Source organism: Macaca nemestrina, chromosome 6 (assembly GCF_043159975.1).
Source record: "Macaca nemestrina isolate mMacNem1 chromosome 6, mMacNem.hap1, whole genome shotgun sequence".
NCBI classification, from domain to species: domain Eukaryota; kingdom Metazoa; phylum Chordata; class Mammalia; order Primates; family Cercopithecidae; genus Macaca; species Macaca nemestrina.
In genome coordinates this window covers 108,235,123-108,260,590 of record NC_092130.1, presented here as the reverse complement: position 1 = coordinate 108,260,590, position 25,468 = coordinate 108,235,123, and the positions used below count along the sequence as shown (strand labels likewise).

Sequence of the window (25,468 nt, the reverse complement as noted above, 5' to 3'; positions counted from 1 at the left end):
CAGGCACCACTATTATTGCAAGATTTTTGGTGTGCAGAAGTTATCTGAGGAAGAATATATGCCTTCCTAACTTCAAGCTACTTGCTGGATGCAAAATTCTGTTTGGATATAAAGAAATGTTTTATCAGTTCTGAATAGCTGGGTTGTGGGGAGTAGATGAAATTTACTGTCTCTTGCAGTGGCTGAAATGTACATATCTGGCCAGAGATAAGTCCCTCAAGGGTCAAGGATGGCCTGGTAAGTAGAGCCAGCGGCAGCCACAATGCTAGATGCATGACAACGCCTCACACTTGGCTGTGTGTTCGTCACTTATACCTACTTCCTTTGAAAAGGATTTAAGGTAGTTTACAACAAAAACATACATGTGAAATTAGTTAAAAAGGATAAGCAAGTACTCAAACTCTAAGATACTTTTATGTGGCACTTGAGTAAAATAACTAATCTAATTGAGGTCTGAATTTAACTTAGTTTCCTAGTAGTCAAAGCTAAAAGGGAAACAGACTAAAGAAACCATGTGTGGTTTTGGAGCTCTATGACTTGTCCTCATGTGGAATTTTACAAGAAGTCTTTCACGAAATGGCTAATGACCTCAATTCATCAGAAAGGGTGAAAATGTATTTTAAACGAGTCCTTTTTAGTATGGTTCAACAAAGAATGTTGTAAGTTCTGTATTTGTTGCAAGAATATTGCTTCCCAGCAGTGATCTAATTCATCTAGGGCCAGAACTGAGAGATACATTTACATAGCGTGTCTCTCTTTGCCTTTCAGTTGTCACTCTTCTCCACCTAATTTCGATCATTTCCAAGGAGTCTTTAGTTTTAGAATAAATGCTCCGGCTGGGCCTAGAAAGTGTAGGTATTCTGGGGCAGTCAAGAAGAGAGCCTTCTGCTTTTGATGCTGGTGAAGAGCCTGAGGCCTGACAGTAACACGCTTCCCCCTCTTACCCAAGGAAGCAAACTACAGGGATGTTTGCTGATCAGGATATTTTCTTTCTCATGAAAGAGTAAAGACTATGCTAAAGAAATACTAGTGCTGAACTGAGACTCCAAAGCTCTGCACAGGGGAGTATGGGAGAGATCGTTTGGGCCTAGAAATTTTAAAGTCAAAAGTTTGTAATCCTGTACCTTTCCCATTTACCTCATAATATGGTAAAACATGTGACTTTGAGTGGCATCACTTATTTTTAAGCCTACAAGTGGGAAATTTTTTGCAAAATGTTACCTAGAATAGCTGAATATATTGATTTGATGAATACAGCTATTTAATAATGTTTTTATTTGCTGGAAATTATCAGCTCAAAATAGCAATTTTATTTTGGAAAGGCTTTGGACTCTGCAGTCAATTGTTCATTTCTCTACTTTAGGAATGGCTAATAATAGATATTTTCTGACGACATCCACTCAGAAGTTTGTGTTGAGAAAGATTCTGAGGCTCCGTCTGGGACTTAGTGGCTGAAAACTGTATAATCAATCGGCAGTATTTACTGTGGCGATGGAGGGATGGGGGTGGGGATGGCAGCACCTGCGCCAGGGATTTGCCAATGGAAATTGTGTTCAGAAACTGGCAGAGTTGCATTGAATTTATTTTGTCAGAAATTGGCCAGAAGCTTCAGATGCTTCTAAAAACATCCTTAGTTTGTTGTTCTTGGAGAACATGGATTTCATAGCCCTATAAACAGATTTGGGTTTTTGAGAGAGAATGCAGACTAGGGCCAAGCTTATTTTTGCCCCATTTAAATTTGAGATTTCATTTTTCAAGAGAGGCTCTGACCCACTTTGATTCTGAGGGCTGTAGAGTAGTATTGCTTCTGGAGGAGCATTAAAAACTCAGTGTCTCTGCCAAGATAAATTGGCTCAGTAATTGTTAAGTGCTCTCTAATTTGAGGACACTTCTCACACACAAACTCTTGCTTGATTCTCATAAAAACCCAATGAGATCATTCTTACCCTTTGTTTATTTGAACTTTATCCCATGATTTTTTTATTGTGTTTGAGGCAGCCATAAAATGATTTGAGGCCTCAATTTTGTGGGACTAGGTAGAATAGGTGGAGTTGTTTGATGGTGTTATTCTTATTTTAAAGATGAGGAAGTCAGGATTTACAGAGAGAGGTGAACTTGTCCTGAGTCTTACAAACTAGGAGGTGGCAAGGCCAGGATCTGGTCTGCTCCTGTATAATGGCCTTGCACATCTCAGCTTTCTGCAGGTGACATGTTCTTTTATCTTTTAACATCATTGGCCTTATCCCATTCTGAACCATGAGCATCCTGTGTTTGAGAGTGTGTGCTTTCTTTTAACTTCTCCATTTTTCCTTACTTCAGGAGACTAAAGTCGATTCTAATAACAATTTGGTAAAGTGTCTCACTTGGCATGGAGGGTCACTTAGAGATGTCATATCGAGTGATCTGAATGTGTCTGGACACCATGACCTGCCTAACTAGGAAAATGATGTCATAAAAGAGTATTTATTTATTAAAGTGTGTATTTCTGAAGCCACCGTGACAATCTATTTGAATCTCCTATTGGTAGTCAGGGAGAACTAGCACATCCTAACAAAATGACATCAATAAAAAGCACTTAAAGAGCTGACATTAGAAACAAAACTCATGTTCCCCTTGAGAATGTCATATTGCAGCTTAAGCCCATACCCTGGGCTGTCTGGCTTAGTAACAGCATCTTGCTTTGACAGCCTTTTGTTCTCCCTAGCTGATATTTTGGCGGTGGATATCAGCACATCAGTTAATGTGCTTTCCCTCCTGTAGGAACTGATTTGACTACAGTTATGTTAGCTCATATTTTCTCCCTCATTAAAGTGCCTATTTGCAATTTGTTCGAAGGAGGTTGCCAGCCTGCAACCACTGTTGGAGTGTGGTGCCCTTTTACTGGTGATTAATTTGCACAACTATACAGGGTTCATTGTCTAGCTGGATTTAGTTTTCATATCAATCTGAATTCCACTAAAATAGATATCAAGGAATGCTGCCCCATTCATCAGAGAGTTATAGCTTTTATTGAACACATAGCATTTATATCACATTTTTATTTAGGAAGCTAAGGGGTGAGTATTGCCTTCACTATGTAGCTGGCTTCATTTCGTGGAGGTAGATACACGGTTTAAATTTCCAATCTTTTGCTGCCACGGAGCTTTTCTTGTGTTCTTCATACCTGTGTGTACCTTCTTCATTAAGAGGATATGAAATGTCAGAAGTAGTCAGTTTCTCCTCCAGGCAGCATTTGTGGGTGAGATCCCTGGTCAAACCAATGCATTGATTTAGTTTTGGAGACAATAGTTAATGCCACTTATCTCTGAGGAGCTACTTTTCCACGATCACAGATGGCCATACCTTAGCTTTGTTCCAGAATCTGTCTCTGTGACTTTGGAGCTGATCATTTTCATGATTTTGGTAGAAGCTAGACTTTGGGATTCTGCTTTAATGGTGAAGAGAAGGTTATTTCCATATACCTGGTTCTCCCTCTGAGATATTTTAACCTACCATTTGCATGATACTTGCTTTAAGGGACTTGGGGCTATTTGCGTAGTGTCTCTTAAGTGCCAGTTTCGTCATCTATATATTGGGGAAATTAACATTAATCTTTCCATGTTTGAGGATCATTAAGTACCAGGCACAGGGGAAATGATTAGTAAATAGTTGCTACAAAACTGAGGAGGAGGGGAAGGAGGAGGGATTAGAGGTATTTGCTTATGTCATGTTGTGATTTGGTTATTTCATTATGTAATGTTGTGGTTTGTCAACAGAGGGTTTATGCCAGTGTTATGACTTTATACAAAGCCTTAGTAGAGTGGAGCTCCTGAAGGAATACAGAGATGTAACCTATGACATCAGATCGTGGAGCTTACAGAGTGAAATATTGTTCAATTCAAACAGAGGAGGACGGAGAAAGAAGTCGTGGACCATGCATCTCAAAATATTTTGGCCGACAGTGTTTAGCGGTAACACAGAGGAGGCACTGTGTTCATTCACACAATCTTCGTGTCAGCAGGTGTTTTTGAGAAGCTACCACCAGCCAGGCTGTGTTCTAGGCTTTAGGGATACAGTAACCGACAGGATAGAGAAAATCGCTGCTCTCATGGAGCTTGTATCCTAGTGGGGTGCAGGGATTGGGAGAAGAGGATGTAACATAAACCAGAAAAACACTGCAGAGTGACAAGTGAGCTTCAGAGAAATAAAACCGGGGAGCCGTGGCTTCTTTCTTCCTGAAGGAGTGGTATGCAAGCTGGAACTAAATGACCAGAAGGCAACAGCCATGAGAAAACCAAAGCAAAAGCCTCACAAGTAAAGAGACCACCCAGGGCAGGAGCAACCTAAAGAAGAGTGGTGTGGGCACAGGGCACACATGTGGATGAGTGGGCAGAGAGTCAGGGCCAGGTCCACAGGACTTCATAAGTTGGAGTAAGGAGATCGGGCTTTCCTTTAAGCAGGATGGAAAGAAAGCACTTGATATTTTTATTTTAAGTTCCGGGCTGTAAGTGCAGAAAGTGTGGGTTTGTTACATACGTACGTAGAAAACACTTGATATTTTAAAGTAGGGCAATAACATAATCTCATTTGCCTCTTTAAAGTTACCCTGGTTTCTGTGTAGAGGGTGGATTGAGCTCAAAAAGTAGTTTAGAATGAGAGAGAATGTTGCTTTGGACTACAGGGGTAAATAGTGAAATTGGAGAGAAGTAGATGGATTCAGGCTGTATTCTGAAGGGGAAATGTGTAGGGCTTGCCAAGGGATGAGTTGGAGGATGGGGGCGGGACGGGGGACATTAAGGGAAACAGCAAAAACAAGGATGGGTCCTAGATTGTCCACTGGACTAACAGAAGATCACGGTTCTGTTTACACAGGTGGGGAAGACTTGAGAGGGTGGGGAGCAGGATCGTGGAAGAAAATTAGAAGTTTTGTTTTGTTTGTGTTGAATTTGAGATCCTTATCTGATACCCTTGTGAAGTCTGGAATTCCAAGGAGAAGTTAGGTCTGGAGAAGTAAATTTGGGACTTTTAGGTAAGTAGGTGGTGTACAGGGTCAGGGGACTGGATGAAGTCAATTAGTGAGAAGTAGCTTCAGGACAGATTCCTGAGACACTGCAGATTGAAATGTCATACTGAGGATCTGGAGAAGGCATGGCCAGAGATTAGGAGGAAGACCAGGCAGGTGATTTCAAAGAAGCAGAATGAAGGAGGAGTTTCACACAGGAGAGTGGTCTCCTGTATGGAGTGATGCTGATCCTTCATTAGGAGGATATGAAATGCCAGATGCTGAAAGGTCTATGCCCATCTGTGCACAGGCCATGGAATTAAAGGACCATTTTGGGGAGGGTTCAGGAGAGGTAGGTGAGTAGAAGGTAGAATGCAGGTGCTGGAAGAAATGTTCGACCAAAGACAAAAGCCTTTAACATGTCAGCAGGTTGAGGGACCCTAGATTTTCCTGCTGGGCAAATTGGAGTTCTGGATCTTTGAAAGGTACCGAAGAATGATCCTTTTTGATCGTTTATTTGATCTTTGTTACCAAATCAGGTTTATTTTTAGTGCCAGCCTTATCTGGGTAGTAGGCCTGGAATGATTTTATAACCTACCTATTTATTTTCCTTTAACCTGTAGCCTGCTTGTGTGTGTCTGTGTAGCTGAAAGAGACTTTGGAGTAGCTAAGATACAAGGTTGGGCTTAGAGGAAGGATTAGGTTTTGGGGTAAGTGGAGCAAGGGTATATGGGATGGGAAGGGGAATCAAAACAAAGACAAAGAAGGTAAAAATAACTTTAATATGTGGGGCTGCTTCCTATGTCATTGAATTAGAAAAATAAAATGGCAATATATTTAGCATAGTAGCAAAAACTTTAGCAGGTGGTACAGCAACAAGGGAAACCTAGCTTCATTGATTCCTTGCATCTCACCTACTTCTAAAAAAGATTCAAGTCACCTACATGTAGACGGCACAGTGTAGAACCACTCATTCATCCTGTAAACATATATTGATTGCCGATAATGATCCCACAATAGAGGCTGTGCTACCAAGATGGGTGACCCATGACCTTCCCTCAAGGAAAACAGACAAAAACAACTGTAATATAGTAACAGACCAGAGGAAAGGGATTAATTCTGTCTAATTCTGTTTCAGCAGGATGTAGAAGGATGAAAAGTTGTCTATGAGGAAGAGAGGAGGAGCTAGCGAGGCATCCTGTGCTGGGCAGGGCAGGGTCACAGCGGGAGCAGAGTGCAGGGCAGGTTCCCTGGAGAGCACAGTGCTGGGAAGGGCAAGGGAGAAGCGTTAAGTGCGGAGTCTGGAAAGGGAAACTGAGCCCAAGAGGGACTTGACTTTTGTAGAGAGTATGGATCCGTATGTTTTTACACAGAGAAATACTTGCTCTTCATTTTAGAAAGAAAATCCGTAAATGTGCATCATATCACTCTGTCTTTTTCTCTGTTTATTTTTAGCCCTGTGCGTCCAAATGCTGGGACAACATCACCCCTTGGATGAATTGCCACCACATTAAATAAAACATATCCAAAGCTCATATTCTTCCTTTCCAGTACTTTATCTCTGTCTCTCCAAATAGACATATATTAAAAATATATATGTATAAATTTAAATATATATATATTTATTTTGAGTCAGGGTCTCACTCTGTTGCTCAGACTGGAGGGCAGTGGCATGATCATAGCTCACTGCAGCCTCAAACTCCTGGGTTCAGTTGATCCTCCCACCTCCTGAGTAGCTGGGACTACAGGTGCACATCACCATGCCTGGCTAATTTTTTATTTTTTAGAGATAGGGTCTTGCTATGTTGGTCAGACTGATCTTGACCTCCTGGCCTCAAGCAATGCTCCCACCTCAGCCACCTGAGAAACTAGGATTATAGGCATAAGTCACCACGTCCAGCTAAACCTGTCTATATTTTGTTTCAAACAAATGTGCATGTAACACATGTATGCTCTTACCTCTCAAAATCTTAAAGAAGTGTGAGATTATATAAACTTACTAGATTCTTCATGGTGTTGCATGTGTTAGAGTGAATCTTCCTCAATGCTTGTGTATTTAATAGCCTGAAAGAATAAATTTTTTTCTAATGGGCATATTTTCGCTGTGGTTTTTTTAAGTTAAATATGTATATAAGTGTGTATAAAGTTTATGTGAAAGAAACGAGAGCCTTGTTTTCGGAAGCTCTTCTGTGTCTTGAAGGTGACAGGTTTTTGCTTTCTTAAGTGACTTTACAGATGAAAAAGGAGTCACACTTTTACAGTTGATTTGGTGTAACCCTCCTTCATCAGTGTCTAGCATATAGAGTATGCTGATGAGTCATGTGCAATGTGTTTTGAAAATCAGAACTTTTCAGATGAGCTGGAGGCCTAGATGCCTGAAATGGCTTAGGACATAAACTGCTCAAAAATAATTTTAATACTCTTTTTTTTGTGATTTTTTTTTCTACTTTGTTTTTAGGTGCTCTGCAGGTTCAGAGAAACTTCTCTAGTAACAGACTGTAGAAATGATCCCTAAAGTATGTTGTTTAATTTCAATACTCTTAAAGAAAATCCAGTTTCCTTTGTAAAATGTTCCTTATGTAACAAAACTGTACTGAAAACATGTGGTGTTTTTCTATCTCTTTATTTTGTCTGCCTATACCACTGAGAAGTTAATGGTTTCAGGAAAATATTTCAAGCCCTACAGATCATGTCAAATATTTGGCTTGGTAGGATTAATATTTTACTGCGGAGTGACAGTGCTAGTGCTGTCCTAGTTTTAGGGATGATTATGTAAACTAATGAGCCATCCATTAAAAAACTTAGGGAAACAAAAAGCTATTTATTATGTGGATTACACTGACTATAGTTAGGATTACACTGACTATAGTTAGGACATGGAACTATGAAACAGTTACAACGTGGTTGCATTTAATTAAAGTTGCTCTTTTTGTGATGCTAAGGTTAATAATTATGACACTGTGCAAATGTTTAATATTGCTTTATTAAAAAAAAAAAAAAAACTCAATGGTTTGTTGTTTTGTGCCTAGTTCTCCACTGGCTTAAAGCTGACTTTTCACTTAAGTTTACCATCCTCTGAATTATTTCCATTACAACAGACCCTAAGAATGCAGTCGGCTGGGCGTGTTGTAATTGTATACTTCAACCACTAGAGGGAAGAGACTGTAGTATTATTCTGGGGAAAGAAAAGGTGCTTAGTCGCTCTGATTCCGTCACTAACCTTTAACCTGAAGGGGGTTATCCTTAGCATTGGGATTACCCTTCTTCCTCTTTTAGAGAAGAAACTTTGGGAAGGAAAAGGTAAAATTAAGGATATTGGACCAGGGCTTGGTATATGGATATATCTGCCTGAAATTTGGGGTTCATTCCGTTCCTTCAAGACAGCTTCCAATGGGTGAGCCGCTTTGTTAGGGGAAGTGAGTGATTCTTCCGGAACTATTTTATCTGTTAGGTGTAAAATAACAGTAACATGACTAACATTTCTGGAATATCAGACACTGTTTTAAATACTTTAAAAATACTAACTATCCTGGCAACAGTCCCATGAGTTAAGTACCATTATTCCCATTGTACAGAATAGGAAACGAAGGTACTTAGAGGTTAAGTAACTTATCCAAGATCACAGAACTAGAAACTACTGATATTGTAGTTAAAAACATGGGCAGTGGCTCCAGGATTTATGTTCTCAAGCACTGTACAATACTGCCTTTCCACTTACACCCAGTTTCTCAAGCACGAAGAGACGTTCACAGAATTTTGACAAGTTTGAGTCTACAAAGAAGAGAGAGATTTTGGTTGAAAAGCACAACAAGAAAACTGTAGAATCAAAATTTATACCATAATTTACCTAGGAACACATACATTGTTCCCATTTTAACGTTTCTAGAATCAGGTTGTGGCTTATAGCTTTATTCAGGAAAATAAGACATATTTGTAAACATAATATATCAACTTCAATAATTGTTAAATTTAATGCTCACAAAAACGTTGTATTTGAAAACGATTTCTATTTTAGATCTTTGTACTTCATGAGAATTTCCAAGTGTGTGTGAGGATTACTGAGATATGAAGCGAAAATATAAAATAGTTATATTTTACAGGAAAAAAAGGTCATGTGGGGGTGTTGGTGTGTTTTAATTTGTTTGACAATATGTCAGATGGGGCTTCCAAAGGTAAGAGTTTCTAGGACCCTGACGTTGTTAAATGGCCTTGGATCTCGCCTCTTCTCTAGGATCCACAGAAGCATTTTCAAACTGCACCTGCCTCTCCTTGTACCTCCTTGCTCGTAATTGGGTTTAGGCTCTTTACTTTCCCTTCAGGAAGCCAGTTATTCTCATCAAGGCTTCAGAAATAGTCCTAGTGTTGAGCACCTGGGAGAGCTGCTTGTCTTCAGAGTGGTTTGACCTAGTCATTGATGAGTTGAAGTTTTCACTGTCTCACTGAGGCATGTGGCAGCTCAGAATTCATTCAAGCAAACTGGGCAGAGTCTGTGGTATTCAGGAATGGAGGCACAGCAGGAATGCAGGTCTGTGGCTTTGATCAAAACCCCTATCTGCAAACAAGCAGAACTCTGTGAATGTGGTGAAGCATAATTTTTTCCCCACTGACATTTTGAAATCAGCTCCCTTACAGAAAGAAACACAGTTTTGGACAAACTTAGGGAGTTTCCAAGAATTTTCAATAAACAACACAGTCACACTAAGCAAAAATTCTTTACAACCCAAGAAGAATAAAACATTTTTCTAGAATATATAAAATATGGTAGTTTTATTTAGTAAAAATATAAAGGAACTTTAGACTATCTTAAATCTCTGTTTTAAAGGATTTTTATTTCATCCTCATATTCTTTAAATTTTTTAAATTTGTAATCAATGGCAGACTATTCGGAGACCAGACACATAAATAAATGAGCTGAGAAATGTGCTTTTGTAGCTTTATTCTTGATCTCCACCTTAGGGCATTTCTGTGCTCTCCAGCAAGCCTTCACAGGTTTCATAGGGAGACACAGAGGATTGAGACTTAGAATTTGCCAGCTGTTGACAGATCTATGGAAGAGTCAGTGTGGTAAGAAGTTAATTTCATAAAGTAAAATTTATGAATTATCAATGGATTTCTATTATTCATGCTTGTTTTCTTTTAAAGACCTCTTTAAAAATGTATATGGCCTTAGAAACTATTGATTTTGTTTGGAAATCAGTAATAAACCTCAGAAATATAGTCTAGGTTCGGTATGGTGGCTCACATCCGTAATCCCAACACTTTGAGAGACTGAGGCAGGAGGATCACTTGAGCCCAGGAGTTCAAGACCACCCTGGGAAAACATAGGGAGACCTCGTCTCTACACAGAATTTTTTAAAATTAATCAGATGTGGTGGCATATGCCTGTGGTCCCAGCTACTAGGGAGGCTGAGGTGGGAAGATTGCTTAAGCCAGGGAGATCGAGGCTGCAGTGAGCTACGATTATGCCACTGAACTCCAGCCTGGGAGACAGAGGCCTTGTCTCTCCATCACAAAAAAACCTATTAGTTTATATTGAAATTTAAAGAGTCATATGAGCATTCTGTATTACTTGTCTCAGGTGTTAATAAACTTACCTGGTCATGTTTCTCTATGAGACTTTTTCTTAAGTTACTTGATTTGTAAGCTTCTAGGTATAAATCTCTAGAGTTTCCTGGAATCTGACAGATTAGAGTACATGTGATTTCTTTGGGGAAACAGATATTATTTTTGTTTTGTTTCTCTATTACTACTATTAATAGACGCAAAGACTAAATATCAATAAAGGCCAAAACAAGCAAAGAAACTGGCAACCCTTTTATTTGCAAATATGCACGCACTCTCCGGCGAGGTTCACTGGTCCACGGGAAACGGCCAGGGAAGTCGCGCTGGCGCTAGCTCTCGGGTGAGGTTCTCCAGTCCACTAGTGCGGGGGCGAAGAAGTCACACCCGCGCTTACCAGCGGCGGACTTTTATGCCTGGGAGCTGGAAGGGGAGGAGTTTGGGGCGTGTGTGTAGGCGTGGCTTCTTGAATTTCGGTGTCCCCGGCTTGACGTCACTCTGCGCATGCTCAGTTGATTTGGCTCTTCCCCCGGGCATGGGAATTTTTCCCTGGCGCGGGAAAATCTGTGATGAAGAACCCGGAAACAACAGGGACTGCTCCATCTTGTTCACCTTCCTCCATCTTGTCCCTTCTCCCTCACCCAAACAATTTTATTTATTGGACTATTTCTTACAGAAATAGTTACGAATTTAGGTATTCCCTATTGAAATGCTGATTCTTTGGATAAAAAAATAGGTTCAGAATTATTTGAGTGAAAGCTTCTCAAAAATAGTGACTCTGAAATTTAGGACTTTAAATTGCTACCTCACTCAAAGAAGAAATTGTGTCCTAAACTGCTCTGAAGTATCAGTGGGTTGAGAGAAGGGATGTTACAGAGACTACAGGCATGAAACAGTCTTCTGCTACTTTGTGACTATAAAAACTGGCTGGCTGGTTTGCAGATTCTGGTCTATTCATTTCTTCACTGTTTCCCACTTGTTCTTTCATTTGCTTCCCTTGGAGAGTAGCAAGTTGAAAAAAATTCAGTAGTTTTGGCATGGCTCATATTTAGGAAATGCCACCAAGAGTTCTTTTTTGTTTCTCCTCGAAAATTGCCCTTGTTTGGATATTTACATGTTATATCATGGGCATAACCCCTGGGTCCCGTGTTGACAGAGGAGTATTAGACTCACCCAGAATATTACCTGTCTTCTATCTTTAAAGCACATATGAAATAGCCTTTGTGATTTGAGTGACTGGGCCAGTGTTCTCCATTATGTGCAGCAGGCTTCACTCCCCAATAAAGCTGAAAGTAACAGACAATACCTCAAGTTTTAGGTACTTTACAGATACCTGGCAGCTCTCTGAAGTATATCCAATCCTGTTTGTGGGACAAAATCACTGGATGGATCTTTCTGAGTCATGATTTTTGCAGTAATGTTTCTGAAGCTATAGCACTAGATACAAAGGATAAATAGAAAAATGATTATTTTGAAAGGGGAGAGAAAGGACTCTGGCAGTATCTGATGCCACTCTAGATGTTAAATGTGGTTATGTTTATCTTTTAGCCCCAGGCAGTTTATAGTTTAGGATTTTTGAATGATTGAAGGATGTGCCTCTATGAGCCCTCACCAGAGACAGCCTGGGCCTTACTGCTTTTTTCTGTGTGTTTTGCATCAAGCAGTGTTATTTGAAGGTAGCTGTGGTTCCTTCAGGGAAGATGAGTTGGCAGCAAGGCAGACGGATATAGTCATGGAGCAAGTCACTAAAGATTTGTAAATCATTCTCAAAATATATGATGTGATTTAATATATATTAAAACAATGATAGCAGAAATAAATAATAAATCACGTAGGATGAACTGTTTTCAGTTTCCTGTGATGCCTACAAATCTTCTTCTGTATGCATACATGACTTTATGATTGCAATCATAACACAGGTGTACTTTTTTCTGTTGTTTTTTCATGTAACATATTACCATGCTGCTATATAATCTTCATAATGATCATTTTTGGTGTCTGCATAATTAGTAAATAAATCATCTACTCTTGATAACCATGAAGAAAATAAAAGAGATAGTGTCTATATCAAGGACTGATGTCCTTTTCAGTGTTTCGCATCTTCACTTCTGGTTTTCTCTAATGAAAATAAATAGAGAGATGGAGTGATAGCTACCACTCCTTGGGAAGCCTGTCTCTAAATTCTGATGGGCAGCATCACCTACTAAACTCAGAAAACTCAGACTTCCAAAGTCATGGGCGGACTCTCCCCATCACCTTTATCTTGTATTTTCATCTAAAAGTTTCTAAACTGTAAAGCCAGCTAGATGTTCACATCTTCTACGTTATCAACTAAACATTACTTCTTAGTTATCAGTCTCATCTAAAGCCTTAGGTGAGATTGTCTGTGCAATACAGGCAAGAACAAGATGTAGGAAAGGGCAGTTGTGAAAGAGGAAGAAGTGTGCTAGGAGAGGAGATGAACAGAGGCAGCCGATTGTGAAACATTACTCAGATGAGCTGATCAGAATTCTGTTCAACTTTGTAACTCCTCCTAAGTGCGATGGAAGGTTTCACTGTGTAAGCTGACATTTCTGAGCCAGGAGCCCCATACTGTGAGGTGGTGGCCAGCAGATTGCAAACCTTGAGCACTGTTGATGTAGCACTCTTGATTCTCATCTGTTCTCTGCTATGGCTGTATGTGTTGATCATGTTTCCAGCAGGATTGAGTTTCTACCTTGGAAAAAGGTCACCCTGCTCAAGTTCCTGTTTTTATTCATCTTTTTAGAGGAGACAAAATAACACTTTACTTCAGCCATACTTATTGGGAAGGAAAGTAAAAACCCAATAGTGGTGCTTGGATCATTTATTAATAAACCTTTTAAATATGCCTGAATATCATGGACTTTTTATTGATCATTCTATTACTCATTACGGAGATTGTCAATAATGGCAGTGCTTTAAAAGAAAAATCATCCAGCCAATTGACAACAGTAACCTGATTCTGGAAGCATCCCTTAGGGCTTATCTGTAGAAGTTGGAAAAATAGAAAAATAACTGTTTTTGTTTTTAATTAACCTTAGAAAAAAATGTGTGTGCAACCATTCATTCAGCTGAGTGTCTGCTGTGTATTCTGAGACATACACAGATGAATAGAAACTGTCCTTATACTTGGAGAGCTTTAAGCATAGTAGGGAATTAGACCTGTAAAGACATAATTGTGTTGCAGTGGAATGACTGATATAAAAGAGACACGCATATGAATAAAATTCACTGGGGAGCCAGGAGAAAAACCATTTATGTCTGCAGGAAAAAGTCAGGACCACTTTGCTGGAGAGGTGACCTTACAGCTCATGCTTGAAAGATGTCCTGGTTTCCAGGCAGAGGAGCTGGAAATTCTAGGAAGAGGGAACAGGATGTGCAAAGGCAGTGAGGTGTGGCAGAGCTTACAGTGTCTGAGGAGCTTAAAGTAATTCGGTATTTCTGACAGGTACATAAACAACAGAGGGCACATGTTAAGGGATGAGGCAGGAGAAATAACAAGGGATTATAGCATAAAATATTCCGTTAAAAAAGATTTGATATTTTGGTGGAGTACCTCTCAAACTTTAAGAATCACCTGGACATTTTAGTAGAATGCAGATTTCTGGGCTGTACTTCCAGAATTACAGAATCAATGGGTGTGCAAAAGACGCCCCCCCCCCCCAAAATCTGCATTTCTAACAAGCATTCCAGATGATTCAATGATGGTAAGACAGAAACCATGTGTGGAGAAACATTGCTGTAGAACAATGGGGACCCATTCAACTTTGTTTCATGGGAGAGTGATACGACTGTGTGCACCTGTTTGAGCTGAGCAGTTTCGGAAGAATGGTTTCACATTGACAGTGACGAGCACCAAGAGGAAGGAACGGTAGTGCATTAATCTACACAAGAGATCGCAGAAGCCATGACCAGGGTCATGGGAAGTGAGGAGAAGACGTGAAAATCTATTGTTCCTTTATCATTTTATATGGAGCGAAAACTCGTACCCAATTTTCTTTTATTTTCCAATTTTCCAATCTAGTGTATTTTTCAGCCACTTTTAAATGGGATTTGCTTTTCTTTTCAGTTTTCTATTACTGCTGTGTACATGTCATCTGGCCTTGTTTTTCTTTCTCCTTCGTATATGAGCATTCTTAATTCTGTATGTACTTCATTTCCTAAAAGCTACTTATAAAGACAATTCTTGTTTCACATTCATTCATTCATCATTCATCTGTCACTATATTGGGTGACTTGACTGACTGTTGTTCTCATTCCTATTAACTGGAGTAACTTCTCTTTGAAAGTTTTTTGATCACCAGGAACTTTTAATACAGTTGTCTTCTATAACATGTATGACAGTACATTGAATACAAGAATATTTCTGTGGTTGGCAGCAGGAACATCGTCTTTACCTTTCAGTACTCTCAGTCTAACTATATAAAGACAGTTAAAGCTGAATTATCTAGTCTCATGGGAAATAACAAGTTTGTGTGTTTTGGAGAAAGGAGGAAGTAATCCCAAATTATAGTTATTTAATTCTTTGAAATGAAGAGCATCATTTTTTATTATATACATGTCTTGATAATGTTAAAAGTAAGTTTGCTTCTCAAGAGTTCATTTTTTTTTTTTTTTTTGAACAGTGAAAGAAGGCTTTCATTGTACAACACGACAGAGGGAAGCAGGTCTGGAATTCAAAACTGTTCACATAAATGAACAGCCTCAGCAATCTGCAAATAATGACACATATATTCAAACAAAAGCAAAGCCCTGCACGGATTTAAAGCCCAGTCGGCTTTGAAAATACCTGTTTGCCCAGTTGCCATAGATAAGGTAGTAAGGATTTATATCTAGAAAACAGAGATATTTTTTCATTTTCATATTATAAAATTCCTGGGAGTAGGAAAGACTTATTTTTAAAAGCAATTTTAGTATTTATTTCCAAGACTTATAGATCTTTTATTAATACATATGCATTATTTAGTGTGTGAAAAATTATCAATCAAATTTTATGAAAATACCAGAGTAAAAGTGTGTATTGTTTCTTAATTTGTAAACTCTTCAAAATATTCTAAAATTCTCAGAAACTTGAACTTTCAGGTCATGATAATAGGACTGTCAAATGTGTGGCTCCTGGAAATCAGAAATTTTTGTTTGTTTGTTTGTTTTTGAGATGGAGTCTCTCTCTCTGTCTCCCAGGCTGGAGTGCAGTGGTGTGATCTTGACTCACTGCAAACTCCACCTCCGGGTTCAAGTGATTCTCCTGCCGCAGCCTCCCAATAGCTGGGACTACAGGCACCTGCCACCATGCCCGGCTAATTTTGGTATTTTTAGCAGAGACGGGGTTTCACCATGTTGGCCAGGATGGTCTCAAACTCCTGACCTCAAGTAATCCAGCTGCCTCCCAAAGTGCTGCGATTACAGGCGTGAGCCACTGTGCCCAGCCAAAAATTTTTTAAATTTAAAACAACCTGGGCACAGCACAGTGGCTCACATGTGTGATCCCAACACTTTGGGAGGCTGAGACAGGAGGACTGCACAAGCCCTGGAATTGTAGCTTGCAGTGAGCCATGATTTCACCACTGCACTCCAGCCTGAGAAACACAGCAAGATGCTCTCTCAACACACACACACACACACTTACACACACACACACGCACACAAACTTGTAAAAAAAAAAAAGTATAAAAAAGGAATAAATCATAATTCTGTACTTGTAGATGTTCATTAAAAATACTTTGTTGGCCGGGAGTTGTGGCTCAAGCCTATAATCCCAGCACTTTGGGAGGCAGAGATAGGTGGATTGCCTGAGGTCAGGAGTTTGAGACCAGCCTGGCCAGCATAGTCAAACCCCGTCTCTACTAAAAATACAAAAAATTAGCTGGGCATGGTGGCAGGCACCTGTAACCCCAGCTACTTGGGAGGATCACCTGAGGTTGGGAGTTTGAGACCAGCCTGACCAACATGGAGAAACCCTGTCTCTACTAAAAATACAAAATTAGCTGGGTGTGGTGGCACATACGTGTAATCCCAGCTACTCAGGAGGCTGAGGCAGGAGAATCACTTGAACCTGGGAAGTGGAGGTTGCAGTGAGCCAGAGATCGCGCCATTGCACTCCAGCTTGGGCAACAAGAGCGAAACCCCATCTCAAAAAAAAAAAAAGAAAAAATCATTGTTTTAATTTCCTCTGGTTACTATAACAAATTATAACAAACTAGCTTAAAACTAGCTTATATTTATTTATTCTCTTAGAATTTTAAAGGTCAGAAGTCTGAAATCAATTTCCCTGTGCTGAAATCAAGGTGTCAAGTGGGCTGAGCTCCCTCTAGAAGCACTGAGGTGGAATCTGTTTCCCTGCCTTCTCCAGCTCCTAGAGCTGCATTCCTTGCATTTTTTTGGCTCTTGGCCCCTTCCTCCATCTTCAGGCCCAGCAGCCTACCATCCCGTTTCAGTGCCACATTGCTGCCTTCTTCAAATATCCCTCTGCCTCACTTTCATAGAGACACTTGTGATTATATTAAGGCCCACCTGGATAGCCTAGGATGATCTCCGCAAGATTCTTAATTCCATCTGCAAAACTCTTCATGCTATGTAAGGTAACATATTCACAGGTTCCAGAGATTAGAACCTGGGTATCTTTGGAATCTATTATTCAGCCTACTGTAATTCTAATTCTTTACTGGTTTTCTAAAATTCTATTTTGTGACTGCTTTAGGATTTATTAACAATTGCCCTTGTCTTGTACCTTTGGCTTTTTCCCCAATATTATGCTATTATAAGCAATTCTGAGATTTCCATATTCACAAATCTTTGTGTGCATACTTGATTGTATCTTTTGTATAAATTTTGCATATGAAATTATAATTCAAATATATGTGTGTATATATTATATGTACGTGTATATATGGACACATACATTTATACATGTGTTTGGACACATATAATGTGTTTGGACACATATATGTGCCTACTACATGTATGTATATGTATGTGACCATATATGGGTCTATGTGTGTATATGTTTTCATTCTCCAAATTTTTTTCCAGAAAGTTAGTAGAGAGTACTTATCTTCCCCATGCCCTCACCAACATTGAGTATTATCTTTTTTTAATCTTTACCAATGAAACAGGTAAAATTGATACCTAATTGATGTGTTTCTTTTTTCTTTTTCTTTTCTTTTCTTTTTTTTTTTTTTTTTTTTTTTTTTTTGAGATAGAGTTTCGCTCTGTTGCCCAGGCTGGAGTGCAGTGGCGTGATCTTGGCTCACTGCAACCTCCATCTCCTGTGTTCAAGCAATTCTCCTGTCTCAACCTCCCAGCTAGCTGGGATTACAGGCACCTGCCACCATGCTAATTTTTTGTATTTTTAGTAGAGACGGGGTTTCTCCATGTTGGCCAGGCTGGTTTTTAACTCCTGACCTCAGATGCGCCACGTGCCTCTGCCTCCGAAAGTGCTGGGATTATAGGTGTGAGCCACCGTGCCCAGCCTGATTGATGTTTTAATTACATTTTATGATAACTAGTAAGAGTTAACTCTTGTCAAGCCTGACATTATATTTATGCCCCTATGAATGAACATTTCTTTTAACCTTTTTGTTGGTATAGAAGTGATATAACTTAATAGAACTCCTTGACTAAATAACTTCATGTCCTCCCTGACATACTATCTTCTGATGTGTGGAATAATTGGAATTGATCTTAGCAATGGAAGGAAATTCTGATTGTTACAGAAGCATGTGATTTCTACCTCTCTATATGCTCCCTGTATGGTACTTTGATGAAAACTCATACTTCTCATTTTAATGACATAATTTTCCATAACTTTAGATGTATGACCTGGAAAAAATATTCAAGAAAAGAAGAACAGATAAATTAACCTTAATCTTAAATTACCGAAAGGTCTTAGTGTCAGCTACTAAAGGGCTAAATATAACCATGCTGACCCACTTAAACCAAATTGACACTTCTTATAATTGCACTATAATTCATGCTCAAGAGCTGTATAAGAAATGATGCACCTTAGACCCAAGCTTCTGGATCAAGAAGCACCTTGTCCTTGAAGTTAATTCCAGATTGAGCATCTAATGCAATTATCAGTAACTGGGGTTCACTGTTACCATCTAAAAGCATTTAGCACTTCATACACAACTAGTTGTATATTTATGCTTAAACGCAATTCGTTACATATCGTGGTCTCTGTTGAGATTTTGAAATTTGAAACAATAGACCTGCCTAATAGTTACAGCTTATATAGATAATGGAATGGACTCATGAACCCATGAAACTGAAATTGAAATAGACAGGAAAAGGTTTTTAAAACATGTATAGGGTCAGTCTAAAATATTAGGCAGGTGGCCCTAACTTTGTTATCACACATCTTTCTAACCTGTAGCAAATCCATCCTCACTCTCTTCTTTCCCCTGCCCACCCCTTCACCCCCAATCCTTTCTCTATCTTTTCTTCCCTTTCTCCCTTTATTTAATATTCATCCCAATGGTGGTAGTGATGGTTTAAAGATGAGGGGATAAAGCCCCTGCCCTCAAGGAGCTCTTACTCTAATAGGGATTGATAATGTACACAAACTGATTTGGATTTTGATACAGTGGAAGAACCCTGTCATGCAGGAGCTCTCAAGAGCAGAGCCCAGTAGAGGGATATCTAATTCATTAGAGATGGGGGACTCCCATGAAGGCTGCCTAAAGTGACAACAAGGTTGATCTTAAAACAAGATAGGAGTTAGGAGTTGTTGGGTGATGCATTGATCTCCAAGTGTTGCTGTCTACTTCATAATTGGATTGCTGGCTTGGCTGGAGGCCAGTGCTCCATGTGGTTTATTGATAGATCTTCCAGACAGCTGTTTTAGAATGGAGAGATACACTCATCTCTGGATCTCGCCCAGTAGTCTCCTTCTTTTGCACGACCCCTTCATCCCTGTAAGGATGCCATGCGTTTTTCTGGCAGTGTGTTCAGCTCTTCTCCCATGGGGAGGAACTCTGTTGGGACTAAGCTATGGAACTTCCGCTGCTTGAAAGTCAGAAGGTAGAATGCTGGAATGTGCTTGCAAGACGTGATTCTGCACCTTCCCCAGTCCTATGGGCTGTGCGCCATATGTGTATTCTACTCTACTTATCAATCATACATATCAAGGAGTCACTCACTGCCTTGGGAGGTAAGTGCTTCATTTCCCATATCTATGCACTGTCTTCTCTTCTATTTTGTTAGCTTATAGGTTATCTGCTAACCTTTTCTGTGTCTGATTTTCCTGGGATCCAGAGAATGCCTGAGAAAGACCTTGCATTCTCTTCCCATTCTGGCCAGTCTTCAGCCTGTACTTTACTTGCTTTGGACTATATACTTTACACCACTTTTGGAGATTGTGTAGTTCTTTGCTCAGCCTATCAGGAAATAGAATTCTTATGTTGTTTCCTTTGTTTCGGGGTTTTTTGGGTTTTTTTCTTTTCCTTTTTTGCTTCTGGGTTAATGTTTCTTTCATTTTACTCATTCACTTTAAAAATCTGAAACTCTCTTACCTTGTGGTATTATTTTAAAGTATTTTTTGGTATTTTCCAGGATGATACAACCTTGCGTATTATCTGTCTTAGTTTTCAGCATTCAGACCTATCCCTACAAGTTAATTTTTGTCTATCTTTTTATCTTCCTCCATATTTTAGCACTGTAGTGCAAATTTGTTTAATAATACTAGAAGCGCTTTCTTTCAACCTGTTCCTCATTGATGTAACTTTCTTCCCATTTCTATCCTGGTATTAAGCTTTATTTCTTGGGATGTACAAAATGATTACAAGGATTGCTCATTCAGGACAGCCAGTTTGCTGTTCACACTTCTAGCCTCAAACTCTCAAGACTACATTTAGAAGGTATCCAAAGTGGACTTGAAGTTGAAGGTGTGGACAGCCCTGGGGAACTAGTCACTTCTAGGTGCTCTGAAAAGGGGCATGGGAAAAGGTCAAAGTTAGTTTAGGACACAATCCTTAGAATAGGCTAGGATCAGGTAGAGTGCTTATGAAATCTCGACTTAGTGTCTTATTGGGCATGGCGTCATGTCTCGAATGTCCTGCACAGGTAGCTGACAGCTTTGCAGACTTCACATCTCCACATTAGAAAACTGAGTCTTTTCATAGAGTCTAAGTTCAAGATAAGACTCCGGGCATATTCTCTCTTAATATTGTTCTATGTGGACTGGAGAAAACCCCTTCTTAAAGGGCATATGTTGCTGGGCGTGGTGACTCATGCCTGTAAGCAGTTTGGGAGGCTGAGGCGGGTGGATTGCCTGCAGTCAGGAGTTCGAGACCAGCCTGCCCAACATGGTGAAATCCCATCCCTAGTAAAAACACAAAAAATTAGCCAGGCATGGTGGCGGGCGCCTGTAATCCTAGCTACTCAGGAGGCTGAGGCAGGAGAATCGCTTGAACCCGAGAGGCGGAGGTTTCAGTGAGCCAAGATCACACCACTGTACTCCAGCCTGGGCGACAAGAGGGAAACTCGATCTTAAAAAAAAAAAAGGTGGGGGGCTTGTGTCAACAGGTGGGCAGTAAACAGAATTCAAGTCAGTAAAAAGGACCTGGCATTTTTTGTATGTAGGAGGGGAGGTAATAGTGAAGGATTTGACCCTTTCTTAACTACTTATTTCTTCCTAAGCTTGCATTTTAGTAGGATGAGAAACTTATTTTTCAGTTTCATTTACCTTATAAAACCAAGGGCTGACAATATCATTCTGATTAAATGAATGAAAGTTCTGAATCACAAAGTTTGTCCATTGTTGTATAGGCTTCATTGTTACACAATAGAAAATCTTGCTGAATATCTGTATATTGACCTAGACCAGCTATAGTCTTAAGACTTTCCAATAATCTCAGTTCCCTTTTTGTTCTGCAGTTGAGTTTTACTGTAGTCGCAACGATAGTTTCTGCCCATATAATGATTTTGTAGGAAAATGTCAGTAGTTTTGACAATTTTAATTCTTGTGTTTACCGACTGCTCTACCTTCTGAATCATACGTAACCAAATCAAGTCAAACAGGTTAGAAGACAAGTCATACTTCAATGTCACATCTACTCTTATCTTCATGAGTGTGGGAATGTGCCATCCACTTTCACTCACTATATTAATTCATTCTGGCTCCTCATGTACTTAACCTATTTTTATTTTTTCAGTTTGGATACAACCCAAATCCTCCTAAGCCTTTTAAATGCAAAAAAAAAAAAAAAAAATTAAAGTATATGTAGTTAAAAATACTCATGTCTTTACCCATCTTTACCCATTCCTTTGAGAATTTCTGTAGAGGCTTTCTCAAAATGCAGAGAGTGGAAGTAGTAATAACATCTGATGCCTGGAGATTGGGGTATCTGTCATTTAATCAAGAGAAGAAATAAACATTTTATGTCATTGATATATCTGTTTTAGTTGCTACCATCTTTATAGGTTATGCCCCATCTTTATAGGTTATAGGTTATGGGCTTTTCTAGAAAAACTATTGAGAATATGAGAGTTGGGAGGTACTGAGGTCCTCAGGTCTTCAGACCACCTAGAGGTTGTGTTCTACTCACTGTATCTCCTTCAAGTTTTCTCTGCTCCAACAGCTCTCAAAAAATTCACTCTTGTGTCAGCTCTTTTCATCTTTAGATCCAAACCCTCTTTCACATAGTTCTTATAGTTTCACATAGCTGTATTCAACTACTACTTGTTCCCTAAATTTTTTCTTCTTTATTTTCCACACAGAGTTCTTCAAGCCAAAACGTGTATAGCACAAGTTCATGTCCACCTTGATTACTCTTCTCCGTGCAGCTTATAATATGTAATTATCCCTCTTGATCTTGGATACCTACAAGTGAGCACAAAAAGTTATTCTCTGGGCTTGCCTTTGAGGAGGGGACATGGGACTCAAAAGGAGTTCCCCTTGAGTTTGATTGTGACATTTCTTAGAGCCATGTAAAGACCTGAGGAATGTTAGCACTGATATCTTTCCAGCTACATGATATAGATAAAAATAAGAGAAAGTCTTTAGAATTTAACAGCATCTTCATGGGATTCTTAAAAATTCAGTATTCTTTGAGAAAATCAATGGATCTACTAGTACTAATAGTTTCAGTGCATCTTAAGAGAAATAAGAGATACTTGGGCTTCTGAAGTATCCATTCAAAAAGGATTTACTAATATTAAATGCCTATATAAACCCAGGAGCTGTCAGGTTCTGAAAATATGAAGATCAGTAAAATGTGGCTTTAGCCTTGAGAAACTCAGACTAATAGGAAAGACAGCAGTAAACAGTCAATTATACACAGTGTGATCAGCAGCCCAGTAGAGACATGTTGAAGACCCTAGAGAGTAGAAAGAAGCACATTGTGGGTGTCCTCTGCTCCAGTCTTATGTCTTTCCGCATAGTATTCTTTCAGCTTCTGTATACTGCCTACATTTATGTGCAGTGTGTGTAGTCACTGCATGAAAGGGCTTATGTATGCCATCTTCTCTTCATTTATATATGTCAGCCTCTTAGAGGTTGGTCCTATTACGGACCCCATATTGCAGTTGGGGAAAATGGGAAGAGATTTAAGGTCATAGTAAGTGTCTATCCAGAATTCAGACCCAAAATTTTGCTCTTAACCAGTGCTCTGTATCACCCCTCTCAGATAAGCCTTTATCTGGAAAAATGGTTCCCAACCAGGGGTGATTTTACCTCCCAAGGGACATTTGGCAATGTCCTCAGACATTTTTAATTGTTAGCACTGGCATCTAGTAGGTCAAGGTCAGCAATGCTGCTAAACACCCTCCAATGCACAAGAAAGCTCCTCAGACAAAGAATTATCCAGACTATGTCAACAGTGCGGAGGTCTAGAAACTGCTCCGGAGCTCAGGGACTATCTTTTGTGTCAGCCTTCAAAACGTACTTTGCAATACTTAGAAATACTTTTTAAAATAAGAGCATGGGGCAAAAATGCTGGACCAAGCTCATTAATATCTGTTGAAGTGTGTTTTGTCATTTAATGTCCCTGAATGTTTGGGATAAAGTCCCAAATGTAAAATTGAGAAAATAATACCTTCTTTGTCTACCTCTGGGTTGCAAGGATCTGTGGAGGCTCTGTAAGAATGTGAGGCAATAATGCATACAAAAGCCTTGGACACGAAATATCATCTAAAACTCTTGGAGCCCTTGGTGTGAAAATATTAATGTGGCCACAAGAACTAGATACAGAAGGTCCCACTGCAGGCTTCTTTTTGTTTACCCCGCCTACCTTGTCAGCTTACACCCCCTCTACCTTCTCTTTATCCTCCCATCTTTGTAAGCGAGTTTGTTCCTAGTATTTACTGCATGGATTAAGCCATTTTTAGAGGTAATTTTTGCTGAATATATACTTTTTTGATTTAGTATTTCTTCCCATATTACACCAGACTTAAGGCAGCTAATTTAAATTATATTTTTTCTTTATGTACTTTATACAAACATTCATGGATGGGGAAGATACTTAAATACCACGCCTTTCTTCAAAATGACTAACAAGAACATTCAGCCCCCTTCATGCCGTCCTTTCAAGGTCTAACGTTCTTGAAGGGGCAATACTTGTAGCATTTGCCACATAAATGCCAGGTTGTGTCTTTCCACGTCGGGGCTGATCATTACCTAGATCTGTAGTTGCCAGCCATGAAGAAAAACAGGTGTGCACCGTGGTCATTGATAGAACAGATGTAAACTCATCAATTTAGTATACTGAGGTTTTCGGTGAGTGTGGCTTCCCGTCCGCGTGCTTTTCCTATACAACCAGCGGCGTCCCGGCAGAGGAGTCACTGTGGACTTCCCTAGAGCGTTGTCAACGGCCATCCCTCCCGCGGTGAATCACAGGTCGGCCTCAGGTGCGCGCAGCACACACCCGGAGCAGCCGCGGGTTTATTTATTTATTTATTTCCGGGACGGATCCATTCCGGGCTCGGGGGAGGGGGAGCAGTGGCCGAGGCTGCGGGGCTGTCCCGGCACTGGCTGGGGTCGCACAGTGGCCGCCTGCTCCTTCTCCCGTGAGCCCCCGCTCCCCAGGCACGGCCGGGGCTGGTGGGGGGAGCGGGGACGCTGGGGGTGGGGGGCCGGGAGAAGCTGGGGGCGCGGCCACCAGGCTGTCCAAGGACAGGGCCCTGCCGCCGCCTCCTTCCAGCCGGACCCTGGAAGGGTCCACAAAGGTGTCAGGTTCAAGTCCTCCAATAGGCCCATTTTTAAAAAGTGCTTTCAAGTTTTCGTTTTTTTCAGGAGGGGAGGGCAAGAGCAGCTTTTTCTATTCAAATTCTTTTCCTTGTATGTAGATACCAAAAGGAAACTCGGCACTGGGCATGTTCGGATGTGAATGGTTTTGCTGATAAGCAACAGCCTCCGGAACCAAAGCCTCAAAATAGTCATCTCCCCCGCCCCCCGCAGAAGCTGCGAATGGTATCTGCCAAACAGATGACAAAGTACCTCGGACTGAATCCCACAGACAGCGTTTTGAGCAGAACGCACGGCTCAACTCTTGTAATTACTGTTTATAGCTGGCCGAGCCTGACTAGGAGAGGGCAGACCCGAGAGGAAATCAGTTTCCTGGACCTTTGAGAGGAGGCTGTGTGTTAATTAAAGACTAGGACGGGACGGGTACTTCTCAGACATGCTCCAAGTTGTTCTTGAGATCACAGTTCCCACCACGTTTTCTCTGGAGGGAGTGAGTAGATAATTGGGATTTTTTTTTTTTTTTTTTTGGTCTTGTCTTTCTTCCTTTTTTTTTTTCTTCTTTTTCTTTTTCCTCTCCCCATTTTAGTCATATGGCCTTGAACCCACAGTGAATTGAAGAGAGAAAGAAATGGATATGTCTGACCCCAATTTTTGGACTGTGCTCTCAAACTTTACTTTGCCTCATTTGAGGAGTGGGAACAGGCTTCGGCGAACACAAAGGTAAA

At 40.1% G+C, this 25,468-nt stretch overlaps 1 protein-coding gene across 24 annotated transcripts in view; it reads left to right on the top strand.

The window, feature by feature from the left end:
- The window catches only part of LOC105475214 (microtubule associated serine/threonine kinase family member 4), a 577,292-nt gene that overhangs the window by 384,333 nt on the left and 167,491 nt on the right, over window positions 1-25,468 (top strand). Inside the window, exons 1-2 of one of the 24 annotated variants that reach the window (XM_011730310.3) lie at window positions 24,667-25,233; window positions 25,352-25,463. The exons of 21 other annotated variants lie outside the window; for them this stretch is intronic. In XM_011730310.3, coding sequence (XP_011728612.2) covers window positions 25,372-25,463 — 92 coding nt within the window. In that variant the 5' untranslated portion in view covers window positions 24,667-25,233; window positions 25,352-25,371. Of the gene's footprint in view, window positions 1-6,436; window positions 15,179-24,666; window positions 25,464-25,468 lie in introns of those variants that run through there. 2 more of the 24 variants (XM_011730316.3, XM_011730314.3) reach the window with 2 other exon arrangements.